This window comes from Ambystoma mexicanum, chromosome 4q (genome assembly GCF_040938575.1).
Source record: "Ambystoma mexicanum isolate Mex_15411 chromosome 4q, UKY_AmexF1_1, whole genome shotgun sequence".
In the NCBI taxonomy this organism is placed as follows: domain Eukaryota; kingdom Metazoa; phylum Chordata; class Amphibia; order Caudata; family Ambystomatidae; genus Ambystoma; species Ambystoma mexicanum.
The window spans coordinates 1,007,533,140-1,007,549,545 of NC_090928.1; the positions used below are offsets into that span (position 1 = coordinate 1,007,533,140).

At 42.8% G+C, this 16,406-nt stretch overlaps 1 protein-coding gene across 1 annotated transcript in view; it reads right to left on the reverse strand.

Annotated features, from left to right (window-relative positions):
* The window catches only part of USH2A (usherin), a 4,817,015-nt gene that overhangs the window by 1,981,787 nt on the left and 2,818,822 nt on the right, over positions 1-16,406 (reverse strand). Inside the window, exons 39-40 of the mRNA XM_069608572.1 lie at positions 697-847; positions 392-534 (exon numbers count right to left, since the gene is read on the reverse strand). Coding sequence (XP_069464673.1) covers positions 392-534; positions 697-847 — 294 coding nt within the window. The remainder of the gene's footprint in view (positions 1-391; positions 535-696; positions 848-16,406) is intronic.

Sequence of the window (16,406 nt, forward strand, 5' to 3'; positions counted from 1 at the left end):
TATCTGTGTGCTCTTCCAGGTGCTGAATTCACTCTGTGTCACGTAGGGGACCACTCCAGCTTACCCCGGACTTGTGAAGAGGTTCTACTAGCAGTTCTACTACTTTGTTATCTACACTTCGACCACTGCAGCCGATCCTTGAGTAGCTACTTGAGCAGGACTGACTCCTGCGTCTGCCTTCCACACGTTTGCAACCCCACACAAACAGTGGCTTATCAGAGTGCATGCTGCAAAGTTAATTGGCCAGTTAGTGAATTGAAACATACAAGACAAACAAGTCAAAGTGCAAGGTAACCCCATCCACCTACAACAGAACACTTTACAGGCACATATTCAGAAAGTGAAGCTGACATGCATGTCACTGTAAACTGTGTGTGCACACATCACCTACCGTCCTCCTCGGTAGTCATTGTGACCCAGTTACTGTAGGTGCTCCCGTGGCTATTAGAGGCAATCACTCTGAAATCGTATTCCGTGCACGGCTGGAGCTCCCTGGTCACGTGGCTCAGGGAGGCAGAAGGACTGGTGAGCAGCCTGCGGTTCAAGGACAAGTGCCATTTAATCAAGCAGGAACTTAAGGTACATTTAACATTTACTGCACAAAAGCAACTGCCACCTACAGAGACACACTAAATACCATACTTTCAAGCATTTACAAAACATGAAATGGCATTAAGCACGGCTAGATTGTCTTACTCGAGGCTGCCGCCGGTGGAATGTCTGGGCCTCATCTGCAGTCGGTAAGTGGGCAGGCCAGGGGCGTTATTGCGGGCTGGTGGAGCCCAGACCACCTGAAGACTGGTTGGAGCGGCAGACAAAAGCCTGGGAGGCTGCACGCCATCTGGGGCTGTTGGAAAAACATGGGCGAATTAGAGCATGGAAAACGTTGCCGAACATATGCCGCAATGCATTGGAAGGCGCCCCAGGTGGGCGCCATACACTGTGAAAAGCTGCTGCCCCCCTCCAATTAAAAGCAAGGCTCGCGCGGGCAGTTCCATTTAACGTCTTCACCACCGAACAGCTCGTCGGGCCTCGTCCCCAACAACGTTATAACGCGATTGCAAATGTAACACATTGCAATACTTTTCAAATATCATGGAGCATTGCTTTTCCTCATGAATCTGCTGTGCGTTGCAGTTTTACAGCATGTCCTAGCCGACAGGTTACATTTTAGGAATCTTTGCAAGAACAATGTTCAGACGTCCCTGTAGTCAGTTTCTCTAAAGAGAAGTAGCATCTCTGTACACACACCCTGTAACTTTATCACAAAAACATTGGCCTTATTAAGAATGTGGCTGTGATCTCGTGGTCCATCTGTGGAATTACCACCAAACTCGTTTACCAATATTGCCACTTAGTCCCATGGAATTACCACATGATCATGAGTGGTGATATAGCAGTCATTCCCTGGGATTTTCAGCGGGTTAACCATGTGCCTTAATAACACACTGTAAACCTGCATGGTTTTGGCGGTAAAGTGGAGCATTTACCTCCAGCATAGGTACATCCTACACTTTATCTCCATACCTTTAGTAAGCCAATGCGACAATGTGGCGGTAAATTGGCAGTGACCACTTTAGTGACATTTTTACCACACCAGCCATACTCATAATAAGGCATTTAAGCACAGTTTTCAGAACTGCAGACATGTATTTATATACATATTTTGAAAAATGAGTGACAAGTCTTTAAATCTGTCTGCACATGCAAGGCTATTTTTATTTCGATGTAGTCCTATTTCCAGGGCCAGGTAATGGATGTGAGTAATGACCAGAGCCAATACCAGAATGTGATCGGTTCAACGCGCTTGCAGGCATGCAAGTTCTGCTGTTTATTATTTCTTATTTTTTATTTATGCCTTTACTACAGTGCTTTGTATTATCACCTCCAGGCCATTTCTGAGCGCTTTACATTGAGCGGGATCATTACATTACTGCCAGCATTATGGTTGAACTAGAACGGAAAAATTAAATAAGTGGCACATGGTAAGGAAGGCAGCTGCAAGGCATTGCAAATGGTGGGTTCAAGCACCACTGCAGCTGCTCCTGCTGGATAAGAGTGCATGCTTATCGCAATGCAGGAAGTGGAATAAAGCTATTGATAAGGACTCTGAGAAAGGGAATATGTATGGGCCTCATTACGATTTGGGTGGTATTCTGGTGGCAAATATACCAGAATACCACTCAGTGGAATTAACGTTACCGCCAGTTGGTCCAGCAGCACTACCCCCGAATTACAAGTGGTGGTGGTGGAGTTAATACCCATTTAGTCCATTAAACTCTATGGGCCATTTTTGGTGGAATTATCGACGGCAGTAATTCTGCAGTTGTTGCCGATTTTCGGGCAGCAAGTGGGAGGATGTACCTTCAGCATGATGCTAGAGGTAAATCTCCCACCGCAGGGGCATGCTCGTAGTATGGCTGTGCAGGAAAAATGTCGGTAATTCTCTTACCACCAATTCTTTCTTGAACCCCCATGCTTGTAATGGGTATGTCATCTAGAGAGCTACAGTGCACGTGCATAACATGTTAACTTGCATTGGTCGACATTACAATAAAATGTGAACCAATGCAGTGAAAATTTGCACCAGCAATTTCCTTTGTTGCACTTATGTATTACGGCAACTCATGTATGCACTGACTCCATTTTGCTACTGTGTGCTGCTCTACAAAATTGCATTGAAATAATGCAAGTGTATCTAATGCAGACCTTGATACTCTTGTAACAAAGCATTTTCACCAAACCGGAGCTTTCAGCATTTATCAATTTGAAACAGACTTTCATTTAGGAATGAGAAAAAGCTTAATTACTGTAAAAGCAAAAGTATGATAAAGCAAAGTGAAAACGTAAGGAGCAGATTGAGCATACAAAGCATAAACTCGTACCTGATGTAGATAAGGGTGGTAGCTTTGATTTTTCATTATTTGACCCACAACCTAGTCATTTGTGTTGTATTTAGGCAATAATGCCTTCTTTGGTTGGCTATAATTGCTGGTTAACTGTTAGTTACTTACGTTAATGTTCACTTCAAAATGGCCGCCAGGAAATATGGGAAAGATGCTCACATGAGAGTCCATTTTCCATGCCAATGGTGACCGAGGCAAATGATAGCAAATGCCTGGGATAATAGTAAGTTATGTGGCCAAGGGAGCAGATAAAAGGTTGAAGCAGGGCAGGTATATGTGGGGAGAAGATACAACATGATGCCACTACACAAGGGAGCATGCTGCTGCAGTGCCGGAATCATTTGGAAAGCACAGATTGCAGATTATTGCCACAAGATAAAGCCTATGGTTTGCAGATCCTGCTTGCCTCAGTCACTGTAGCAGGGTGTTAATGCATTTTGAATTCATCTGTGCAAAGAGTGATGCTAGGGAGTAGCCATGAGTGTTACGCTGGATGGAACCTTGAGATTGCACAGGCCTCAGGTAATAATTTTCAGTTTTTAAAGCATACAGAGTGTAGAACCAGTGCTGCAGGAATCAAGAAGCACTTTCTAGACCTTAGAATTGTGATGGCAAGTGTTGCTAGGCCCAGTGCCCACTTGAACCCCATTGTGGGTTTGTTAATTTATTTATTTATTTATTTATTTATTTATTATGTGTATAACTCAAAAGAGCTATACGATAGCACTCACAATTACAAATTGAAACATATTTGATTATACAATCGAGAGAATGCAATTATTCCATAGAAAAAGTACAAATATTTAGCAAGTTTTTAGTATGCATTATTCAATTCATTACATTAACATATTGAAGTACCGATAAAATCTGACACCAGTGCCCAAAAAATCCCATTAATGACTGAGGCATAAGAAGACCAATTCAGAAAAATGCAATCGTAATGCAATATTACGTGTAAAACAAAATTAAACCAAGCAAACGTCATTACAAAAGCTACTTAGGGCTCGGGGTATTATTCCCAATGTTACCCAGCCTTAGAATGGCATTCCAGATGTTAAATAGCGCTATGTGCATGGTTTTGTGCCCGGAGTTCAGACAGTACTGCCAAAAGGAATCAGTCTTTATATTGGTGCAATCGGACACAAAACGACCTAGCATCTTTATGTATAAAGGACCATGCTCCCTACATTCAGTAAGGATAAGCTGTGCAGTCTCAGGTTTACCCATGGTAACACATGATCGGCAATTTCTATTTTCTTTCAGAATGCCTAATTCAGAGCCGATAGAGGCTAATAGTGGCAGTTTGCCAATATGTAGCAGCAGAACAAACCTGCACAGCTCAGGAGATGGAGACAGTTCTATATAACCATGGGCAGTCATACTGCTTGGTGACTGTGAGTTGATAACCGGGCGATAACTGTTGAGTGCAGAAAGATGTATATAGTTAGCACACCACTGGGCCATCTAGGCACTTAATTTCTTGGACAGGGCATGAAGATTATCGTCCCAATGGAGACTCCATCCTATAGTGTCATAACTTGCTAGACTCAAGGCTGACAAGCTGAAAGAAATACTACCAGAAGGTAATTGTCCCAACAAATTAAAGAGGGGACAAATAGGGCCCTTATGAGCCTTTAGATATAGCACGTTTCTTCTTTTCTGTGCCATAGATGCCAAGGACATGAGTGCCAATTCCAAGCGGATGATTTCGACCGGTACTCCAGGGCAAGTCCTATCATTTTCCTCCAGAATCTACCCTCAAGAACATTTAGCCAGGAAAAGTCCTTCATCCCAATAGCATCCAGCCCATACAATAAGGATGTACAGAAGCATTGTTTATACAGGGTCATTATCCCTTGATAGCTAAACCCAAACCCTGATGAAGCCTTCACACATCAATAGATCATATTCGTCTTTATCATCGCCTTTCTTTTCCTGGTCTCCACCAGCCCAGAGTAATCATGCTTGGTGGTAAATTCGAGTCCCAGATATTTGAAACTGTCTACTTACTCAGTGGCATTCTTGTTGATGATCAGGATGGGTACCTTAACAGGTTTATGAGAAAAGAATATAACCTTAGTTTTCTCATAATTCGGAATTAGGTCATGATCGTTAGCAAAATTTAACAATGCCGCCATAGATCTCTTGAGGCCTGAGAAGGTATGATCAAATACAACAAAGTTGTCTGTGTATGAGAGACAGTTTCCCTTGCTCCCCAGAATAGTTGGCAGACAATTATGTACCTTCCTAAGCAAGTGCGGCAGTTCAGCTAGGTAATATTGAAAAGCAAAGGTGCAAAGAACATCCCTGTTTTACACCAAGATTCATTTTTATTGGTGCTGTTACCATACCCCTACTATCAAGTCTAACCTAGACTGAAGTATTTGTGTGCAGGCCTATGGTTTCCAACAGCAGATCCCGCGGGCAGCCTAATTGATTCATTTTATCCCACAGCTTTCTCTGGTTTACTATGTCAAAGGCTGCCCATAAATCAATCATTGCAACATATAGTCTGGGCTGTCCCATAGTCTTGGCCCTTCTGGTCAGGTAATCAAGGAGCCATAGATGGTGTGATGTTCCCGAACCTGCTCTGAATCCCATTTGGAAATCGCTCAAAAGGCCAATTGGCTGCACCCAATAAGTTAGTTTTCAGAGTAATAATGAGGCAAAGATTTTCCCAGTCAAATCTAGCATGGCCAAGAGTCCATAGTTCGTGGGACATGTTCTAAGCTAATTCTTATGTATGGGAACCAGAATTGATCGGCACCATGAGTCGGGGATCGACCCTTCATTGGACACCCTCTTAAATAATAGATGCATGAGGTCATCCCAGAAAGCTGTGTTCTCTTTCAGGATTACAATCGGTATTCCATGTGGGCCAGGGGCTCTAGAAGCTTTTAATGCAGATAGTTTTAGCAAGATTTCAGAGTGCAAAAAGTTCAAAACAAACTTCTCTGCAGTCCAGGGTGATCCTCCCACAGGGATACCTGGGTCATAAAAAACATCCTTCACATGTATAGTCCATTCCTGCTCTCCGATAGCACAGATCTCGCTAGTCGTAGCATGTGAGTTAATGGAGCTCAGCAGATTTCTCAATTTCCTAGGGTCTCTGGCCTTAGAAAAATTTACCAGATTTTGCCACTGGGCAGTTTTACCTGAAGAGATTCGGTCACACACCCATCTATGGTATTGCTTTTTAGCCAGATGCTTAGCAGCTACCGCCTCCTCCAAGGAGCTGCAGGTCTTACTAATAGTGTGCTACTCCCTTCTAAGATTATTCTTCGCTTCACAAATGATGCTTTCGTACTGGTATTTTATAATGGATTGATGTAAAATGTTTTGGTGTCCTTTTTGTACCACCAATTGAGAAGTACTGTTTTTAATCCACTTCTCAATCTCGTCTGTGGTATTACTACTTCCCATGAGAGATGGATTACATGCTTGTTTTGAGAACAAGGCAACAGCCTTCCTTCTACTCTTCTCTGTCCAGCGTATCCTATTGCCCCCTTGATTAATATCTATTTACCAATACCCCCGAGGTGTTTGTTATCTAGGGAGCATTGGACCCTGAGGGTAAGAATAGCATGATCGCTATAGGTTGTTTTTCAGAATTTCGCACTTCCTGACCAACGAGAGTGCCTCAGAATTGTAAATGAAATAATCAAGTGTAGAACGTTTTGTTCCTGATTTCAAGGTAGATTTACCTGGAACATCCCCCACAGTTCTGCCATTCAACAAATAACACTCCCAATCACATAGAGTGTCAACGCAGAAATCTCCCTTAGAGGGATCTTTTGTTGGCTTATCAAATGGAGACCTGCTATTTACATATTCGGTCTTCTGTAGTTCATTATGGAACCGGCAGGGAGCATTAAAATCCCTGCCGACATAAATGTAGTCATTTACATTAACATTTATTATGTCTCCAATCAAACTCATTATACATTCAATGTTATCTTCCGTATTTGACAAGCTAGGGGGATCATAAACATGGATGCTGGGGTGGGCTGTGCTCACTCTGACAGCTATTACATATGGGTGATCATTACAGGTCTTAATTCTTACCGCGTTCAGATGGATTTTAACACCATATATGAGACCTCCATAAGGGTGGCCTCAAGGCCCTTTATTGGTCAGTGTTTGGAAAATTTGGTAGTCGTCAAATAGAATATCTTAGAGCAGCCAGACTTCCTGCAGCAAAGACATCTCACTCTGTGTGATCAAATCCGCAGATCCCCCTGGCATAGTCAGAAGGGAGAAACAACGAGTATTCCAAGAAGAAATGGCTAGATCCCAATTTATACTTATCGTGTGGCCTCACTGTTGAGTACCAGCCAATTCAGAACACCAAGGATGTTGGTTTGCAGAGCACAGTTGGGATTTGTGCCCATGTCCTTGTTTCCAATTGTTTTAATGTGATCCTTTAACACATTAAAGTCCTGATTTTGTGAGGGAGGAATACGAGGACACTCCTCAGCTGCATCAAGTTCATAGCTAAGATTAGCATATCAGTTTTTGTGTACCCTAATCAGTTGCACCGTCTCACTCGTACTACAGTGAAAGCTGCTAAACTGGAACTTTGTATACCTGATAGGTTCGATGAAGTCAAAGTCTCGGGAATCTAAAAGGAAGGATTTTCCGAGTCAGGGATAGATTTCCATACACTTGATAGTTTTCCCAGCTGTTATTCATAATGTTAATATTTTATCAATCCCCCTTTCATAGGATATTTGCACACTCTGGTTTCTCAGGCTCCCATAACCTTGATAGCTTTTCCAGCTGTTGATCACAATGTTCATACCGTGTAACAATATGTGTCAGGGTTGCAAGATCCTACCTGCTAAAACGAACCCAATTGCAACAGTGTCATAAAACCCCAAAGTATCTTATAAAAAGGATACGGTAAACAAAAAGGATACAATTGATAGGGGTCGTCCGGATCCTTGAATTCACACGATTTGATAGAAGTTATGTCAATTTAGACCTTCCAAATGATATAGCTCTCTGACTGGTAAAACAGGCAGAGAGAAGGATCACTGGAAAGGGCGTGGGAGAGTAATAGGAATGCAGCCTAGGAAAAATAACTCATAATGAGAAACTATCTCAACTAACCTCTCTGATAGAATGGCAATAATGCAAATTCCAACACTAACCGGTAGGCTTAGAACTGGAGTATCCACCAAAGTCAATGAAGAAATCCAGGAAAGAAAACCAACAACAAAGGAGGGATGGTTAGTAAGGGAGACTTATCCCGAACGGCACGAGGCTCTCGCTAGATACCGGGTTGGTGCACCACAGGATAGCGTCCATAGTTCTGTGCACAGACACCTTCAAATAAAAGTTGTAGATACACCTTCCTTTCCCACCAGGAACAAAACAAATTGGAATGAGTCCACCTGTTATTTCCTCACACGTTCAAATCAACCGCGTGCTGGATACAAGCAGACCAAGTACACGCAGCCAGGACAGCCGCGCTTGAAGAGTTCCAGCCTCCGTGTGTGATTTTACACATGAATCAAGTACACGCAGCCATGACAGCTGCGCTTGAAGAGTTCCAGCATCCGCGTGTGATTTTAAACGCGAACCAAGTACACGCAGCCAGGACAGCCGCGCTTGAAGAGTTTCAGCGTCCGAGTGGGATTGAAAGCGGAAACTTACACGCGGACAGGAAAACAGCATGCAAATGAAACAGGAACCCTCATGTGAGAAGACACGCTCACAAAATCTGCTGAAGGAACACGTCGATGAAGGCCAAAGAAGCAACTGACGGGATGCGAGGACGCAGATGAAAAGTTCAGCTACCAAGATGCCAAAATGTTCAATCAGAAGCAGCGAGCCACATATCCACACTGCTTATGAACGTTTTGTCGTAAAACACGTGACAATCCTGAATCATGTGAATTCAACGACATGAATAATGCAGGCGTCGTTTTCCTGGTAATACATCAAACAACCTCCATCTCGAATAAAACGGTCTAGCAGTTCTATGAGCATAGCCCGTTCTGCGCACAGACGGTGTTCCAGATCCAGAGGTAAAATGTCCAGCATGCATGACAAACAGCTGAATGAATCTTGTTCTTATCTATCTCCCACCATTGGCAATGCCTGGCTTCATCAAAGAAACATCCCAGATCTTAAACTCCCTTGAGGGCCCAAACCAGTCCACAGTCTTCTTAGGAGATGTGAATCATTATTGGGGCCACAAATCAGACAATGAAGCCACCAAATTAGAAAGAGACTTAAACAAAATAAACTTCCAATTTGTGACCCCACTACAGAGTAAAATCACCTTTTAGACTGGGTTGTATACAAAAATCTTAACATTGACATCGACCAAGCCAGGCCTTTTATTTGGTCGGACTACTATATTGTTGCTTTCCATATCCAACTTCCAGAAGAATCTATTAAACCACACAACCTCACACAAGTAGTTACAAGTCGTAACTTTAAAAGGATACTCTCGTGATTTTTCTACCTGCCTGATACAATCATGGCTGAGACATTAAACACAGACTCAGTCAAACATTTAGCTCTGTCCTTTTCAAACAACTTGACAAAGAGTCTGGGGAATCCAGCTCCTTTTTGAACCAGATTAGTAAGAGATAATTCTGGGCACCAAAAATGGTTTACTCCATACCTTACTGCTTTAAAAAGAGAAAAGCATAAATTGGAATCACAGTGGTTAAAACACCTAACTGATGGAAATAAAAAGGTTTAGAGATAAAATATATAAAATTACAATTGTAGAAGCTAAAAAGAACTACTACAATTCAGAGATAAATCAAGCATCTAACTGCTCCAGAAAACCTTTTGAGACCTTTAGACTACTTGAAAATCCTAAGGCACTTCAAAATGTGTTTCAGCCTAATAATCACGATTCCACAGCATTCCAAATTGCTTTTGAAAAGAAAATATCAAATACAAGAGAGAAAATCAAAAAAGCCATGTGTAGGTCCATCAAACCTTATAAACAACTGCCCTCTGATCTTGAGCCTGAAAATCATCCTATTTTCATTTTCTCCAATAACCACACTTGACAATGCATCTTTTAGAGAAGATATGATTCCTAATTCTATCAAAACATTCTCTGTCACGCCGCTGCTGAAGAAACCTAATTTAAACACCGAGGTTTCTGGCAATCTCAGAACAATCACAAATTCCAACTTTCTTTTCAAGATTCTCGACAAACTTGCTTGTTTGCAATTTCATTAATACGTGGAATCCAACAAAATCCTTCATGACAGACAATCAGGCTTTTGTCCCTGCTACCGCACCTAGACAGCACTAGTTGATCTCACTGAGAAAGGAAAAACTGAATTACTAGTTTTATTGGATTTATCAGCGGCCTTCAAGCTGGTGGACCATGACCAACTCCTTCACTCCCTATGTCATCTAGGTCAGTGTTCTGGGGAGCAGTCAATTGGTTCCTTTCCTTTCAATTAGATCAAGAATCTAAAATCCTGTGGGGTCCAAGGTGCTCCCCAAGAGCTCTGATTTGGTGTGGAGTCCAGAAAGAGGCAAGCTTATCACCTGTCCTATTCAACTTATACATCAGGCCTCTATTCTCACTTTCAGATGACCTGGATATATTTTTTACAAACTATGCTGATGACACCCAGTTAGTCATAGAAACTACTGCCACTTATACATCAGACAATGCGGTTATTACCAGTACTTACCACCATATAGAATATTGGATGTCTATAAATTGGCTCTGCCTTAATGGCAACAAAACAGAGCTCATTGTCTTTGGGTCAAAACAGCTCAGGAAAAATTTAGCCCTCATTTTAAGAACTTTCAAATTGGAAACAACATAATTCCCATACAGATTAAGGTGGAAATGCTAGGTATCCAGCTAGAGTCCGCTTTAAACATTGGATGCATACGTCACCATGCTGAGCCAAAATTGTAACTACTATCTTTGTCTTTATTAAAAACATCTGCCCTTACATTTCTGAAAACAACAGTGCAACCATCGCTGAAGCTACCATTACATCAAGGCTTAATTATTGTAACTCTCTATTGATTGGAGCCTCAACCTCCAACTTGAAAAAATGCCAAGTGTTGCGAAACGATGCAGTACACATTGTTAAGAAAGTACCAAGACAGGAAAATATTTCAGACCACAGTCGAGAACTCCATTGGCTCCCTATTCAGGAATGCATCAACTTTGAAGTAGGAACCCTGGTTCACAGATGTAATTTTGGACATGCTCCTGCCTACCTTAAATCATTAATTCTGCAATATTTTCCAACTAGAGCATTATGCTCGTCAAACAAAATGCAGATTATCTGTCCGGATCAAAGGCCCACAAACAGACTTGGAAGATCTTTTCCAGTAAAAGCAGCCAAACTCTGGAACTTACTACCCATTGCACTGGGAAGAGAACCTAATTTAAGAGTTTTCAGGAATGCTATAAAAACCTTGTTTTTCAAGTAACCAACTTCTCTCCTAAAAGATTTCTTCCGCAATCTACTTCTGTCTCGTTATTGATGTTCTCTTTTAATATGAAAATGTTTATGGGCCCCAATGCCTGTAGGCTTTCAGCACATTTCAAATGAATGAATAAATAAATAAATACATAGATAAATCAAAAATATCCTCTCCGTTGGGTTTCTCGGGCTCCTGCAACCTCATCGGCCATCCCTACCATTGCATCACTGCATTACCACCACATTACTGCAATGGGGACTAACAGCGCCATACTACCATGTGTAATCCAGCGGTAATTCCACGGGACCATGTGGCGTAATGGTAAATCCATTTGGTGGTATCTCAGTGGATTTACTGCCGAGATGCCACCAAACATGTAATGAGGCCCATAGACCCTTCAGGCCAAGGTGCCAGTGGTGAAGGAACAGTCCAACCACTCCAACACAGGTGAGGGTCTTCCTAGATCAAGTAGTCTGGGGCCATTGCCTTTCTCTTGAATGGCTTAACATCCATGAAATTGCCAAAAAGGTTTACTGAGACTTCTGTCAGCCAAAAAGCTTTCCAAAACTAACAACATGGTTTGTGCTGGTCCGTAGTTCTAAAGATCCCAGATTATAGGCAGGACATCATTACACAAACAGACACGTGTGGATTTGACATTGGGGCAGTGTTAGCAAAGCTACATTCAGAGAGAGTTGAAATGCCTATACAAGCAAGTGCAGGTGCTTCACAAAGAATTTCACAAAGTAAAAGAGCCATTTGCCGTTGTCTGGGCAGGGCACAAGTTGAAGCCCTACGTCGTTGGCCTCACTTTACCACCCATACTAACCACAGACCTCTCAGCTAGCTGATGACCATGTGGTGGCAGAATCCCAAGTTGCTGTGCTGGGTCAAGTCCCTACGAGGACTGAATATGCACATCCATCATAAACCGGGATCACAGTGCTCCAATGCAGATGGCTTTAGTAATGTTTTTTTTGTGGATTAGCAAGGGTGGTGATCAACTTTTTGGCTGGGGAATGTGTGGCAGAATGACCGTTTGGACAATAATTGCTCCATGGGCTACACCAAACCTTTTTCATGTTTATTAATAACAAAATGTGTGGGTAACTCTGTTCTGAAAGGGAAGTCTGCTAATTGGAATCAGATAATTACTCCATGTCAAAATTTTAATACACCAATATGCTTTTTCGGAGACACCATTCAGGTTCTCTCAGCCCAGCCCTGCAGAGTCCAGTTTCAGTGAACATATGCTCATTCTTGATAGCGGCTGCAACACAATGTTCCTGCAGGCACAGCTGTTTGTTTATTCTTCTGCACCTCTGTTTTGAAACTTAATAATGGTATGACATATCCGGTCTGGTGGCACATACATCTTTTAATATACGCCACTCCTCGATGGTGACAAGTAAGAGCACACAATTATACAGCCACAACAATTTGATATCACACTATTGTGACTTCTGTGAGATGGGCCTAGCTATGATTGATGTATATTGGCATTGAGTCTGACTGTCTCTACGACTGCCATGCCAACACTGCTGCAGTATCTAGATGCTCTGTTGAGTCGGTCGAGCCGACTTGTCACCGAATACGAGGCTCTGCCTCTCTGTCCCCTAGGTCTCTGAATCTTCCAGTGCCGCCAACCTGACACTGCATGACAGGCAAGCTGACACCACTGCCAAACAGCACCCCATCATTGTGACCTGTTTCCAACCAAACCACTCGACATCGGCCTGAAGCTGAAAGCACAAAACCTCCAGGTTTTACTCCGAAAAGGCCTAGTTCAAAACTGTTGAACACCAAAGACACGACTTAAAGCTATTATGAAGAGGCCGATTTTACTGGTTCACCTTTTTGGAACCATAGCGAATTTAAACTCCCCTTCTCTACTTTTCACTCAAGAGCTCATCCTTGAACATTGACCCTCTTGCCCAATCTGATTGCCTGAACAACCCTGCTTATCAACCCACAGTGCCCTTTTACAAAAGTCTGCATTCTCTCTATTTATTCTACTGGGGTGGTTTTTCCTTCTGTTTTTTGATTAGTTATTTGCATTTTATTGTTTGATTAAAGTGCCTGATTTAAAAAATAAAATATTGGTCAGAGATTCCTTTATTTTGGAACCATTGTATTATAGCTTTTTTGGTTGCTACTATTATCAGCTCACACCCCTCCTGAAGATATTGCCTGTCCTCGGCCATCGCTGCTACACACTGTGAAGGAGGTATACATTTCGGGCTGTGCATTTTTATGACTAGGATCACTGCTGGTTTAGCAGTAGTGTGGGCTGAGTGGGCAGTTTAGCCACTACTCATCCCTGTATGCCCGCAGAGCAGTAGTCATTTTGTCAGAATGAGTTCCAAAGATTTCTTGGTTAAATTATATTACAACAAGCCGTACGCCCCAGCTTTGACCAGTTCTGGAGCTGACATGCACATAGGGGTCTGCTATAGCCCTGTGTATGTTGAATTGTGCTCTAACATCCTACTTTGGAACAATTGCAAAATCTCCAATCTCCCAAAATCGCCTAAACTGATAGCACAGGGCCGGACCCCGCTTCACTCCTGTGCAGGGCGAATGGGTGGGGTTGGTCAGATTTCACTATCGCCAATACACGCCAGACAGGCATGCCGACCTCAGGGCAAAATTTAATTCCATTAACTGTTGTGGGGCTGGAGCCAACAATCACATAATGGGCAATCTCTCGACATCACCTATACTGATAGCATAGGGCCGGACCCCATCCTTTCCAGGGCGAAATGGTGGGATTGGTCAAATGTCACTATCGCCAGTACACCCCAGACTGGTTTGCTATCCTCAAAGTGGTGAAGATAAGATTGCAGCTTGCTAGGGTGGTGGACTCACTTGGACATAATAACGATTGAGTAACACAGCAATATCACACAATGCTGAATATAGAAGAACAAGCGTGATATACCAGATGGGGTGATGAGCTGGGGCAAACAATACGCGGGGTTATAGAGTTTAAAGTGTATTGCAATTACGCTTTTGGCTCCCTGATTTTTCCCACTCGTCCCTGTCCTGCTCTCCTAGGCCCCGTTTCCTTTTCACTCTGGGCGGGGTTCACAATTTGCATCTAAATGGACAAGGCCTGGAGCTTAAAGTGTACTATGGTGGGGATGTGTGCACTATAAGAGATAAATAACATAACAATATATAACATATTAGATATAATTTGAGATATCTTAAAAGGCGATGTATCCAACAGCGAACCCTGTTCAGTTAGTATTGGAACCAGTGAGAATGCATGGCCATGATCTGTTGGGCACTGGTGTGTACTGGAATTGTAAAGTGGCAATGGGAACGCAGCCACGTGTTCAGGGCATGCCTTTGGAAACAAGCCTTTTGGTTTAAGGAAGAGGACAGAGACTGGCACATTTTGGAATTGAAATAACATGCAATACGTTAATTGATCTGCCTGGATATTGCCCATCAAATTCTTGAATGGACAAGTGCCAAGACTTATGGTTGCTAAGGACTGGGCCATGTGCAAAGAATGAGATTTAAAGACATGAGACATTGATGAGAACATCTCAAGCTGTCCGTGGCTAGGTGACATAATCACCCTTTCCTTGGATAACCATTTGCCATTACCCTCCCCTATTAATGTCCTTATCCACTGACCTTCCTCACTAATTGATTCCCATAGACTGGCTAGTGTTAACACGGATTGTGTTTCATCACCTTGCATTGCATATAGAACTACATTTTGTAAAAATAAAATGAAAATAAAAAAACTGGTTATTGCAATGTTTTGTTCTTAATTGTAATGACAGCTACTTTTCTGGTTGTTTATAATTTTCATAAAATCATTTAATCTTACAAAATAATAAGGTGACACTAAAATGAAAACGCAATTATTATTGAACGGAACGCTTCATATTGGCAGACCTTTCCTAGCAGTAGAACCAGAAAAGAATTGCATGTTGTTGTTGTTATATTTGCATGTATAATATATGGATATATCTGCACGAACGCTGTGATTGTGTTCCCTTGCGCTCCTGCGCAGATTCTCCACACTGTCCGCGAGGTAACACTGCTGGCGCGGGCAGCAGGAGCTTGCCATAATTCCATTGCTTGTTGCTCTCTAGAGAAAGTCATGTACCCATCCGGCTGATAAATCGTCTGCAGGATGCAGTGATGCTCAGACAGCTTACTTCATGTTCTACTGGTCCCCCCAGGAGGCATCCACTCCACTTCCAACCTAGTGAGTCAACACAGGTTCCCCGGGAAATAACAGAAGTGGGCTGTAATCATTGTGCTTCTGATGACAACATATTCTTAAGACTGTACAACTGCCTGTATTCGAGGTATTGTATAATACCTGGGGAATCTAGTGCACGGAAAGTGATAGTGTTCTGGAGGCCCGCGAAGGCAGCACGCATGCTGGCATCTGGCTGACAGTATTCCACGCACTCTACAGGCGACAATGGGTCTCCTTGACATCATTTACTTTAATGTTAGCAGAATAGAAAGTGGGCTCAGCCTGTCACCTGTGCTTCTTTGATACACAGAAATGCGTACTTGATATTTAAATCACAATATGTGAATTATGGCCTATATATTAAGCTTTTAAAATCATTCTGGTAACTTGTAACCTGTTAACCTAGTCCCAAACTGTTTTAAGGAGGTGGTGGGTGTCAAGGAGGCTGGTGCTCGTTTCCCCACAGGATGGGCATCTACTTTAACCCCAGATTCACGGAGTAATGTTCCCCATTCGTGTATGAGTATTCACTGCATTACATTCATCTTGCAGCCCAGCCTCTGGTGCCTGTTTTTCCAGCTGGGAGGAAGAGCCTTTGCCACTCTCCAAATGCACTGCAGGTGTTTACCGCGCTGCACTTGCAAATGCGTCAGAGAAGCACGAGCCCTGAGTTGTGGGGAGGGTGTGACCATGGGAAGGGAGACAGGGAGTAGTTGGGTAGAGGTGGTAGGGGCCGCTAATGGCGCAGGAGAAATGTCCACAATAAATAAAGGGGCAAGCTAAGGCAGCCAGGCAGAGCAGAACACAAGGGAGGAAGGATGCATACAGCTTGGATCGCT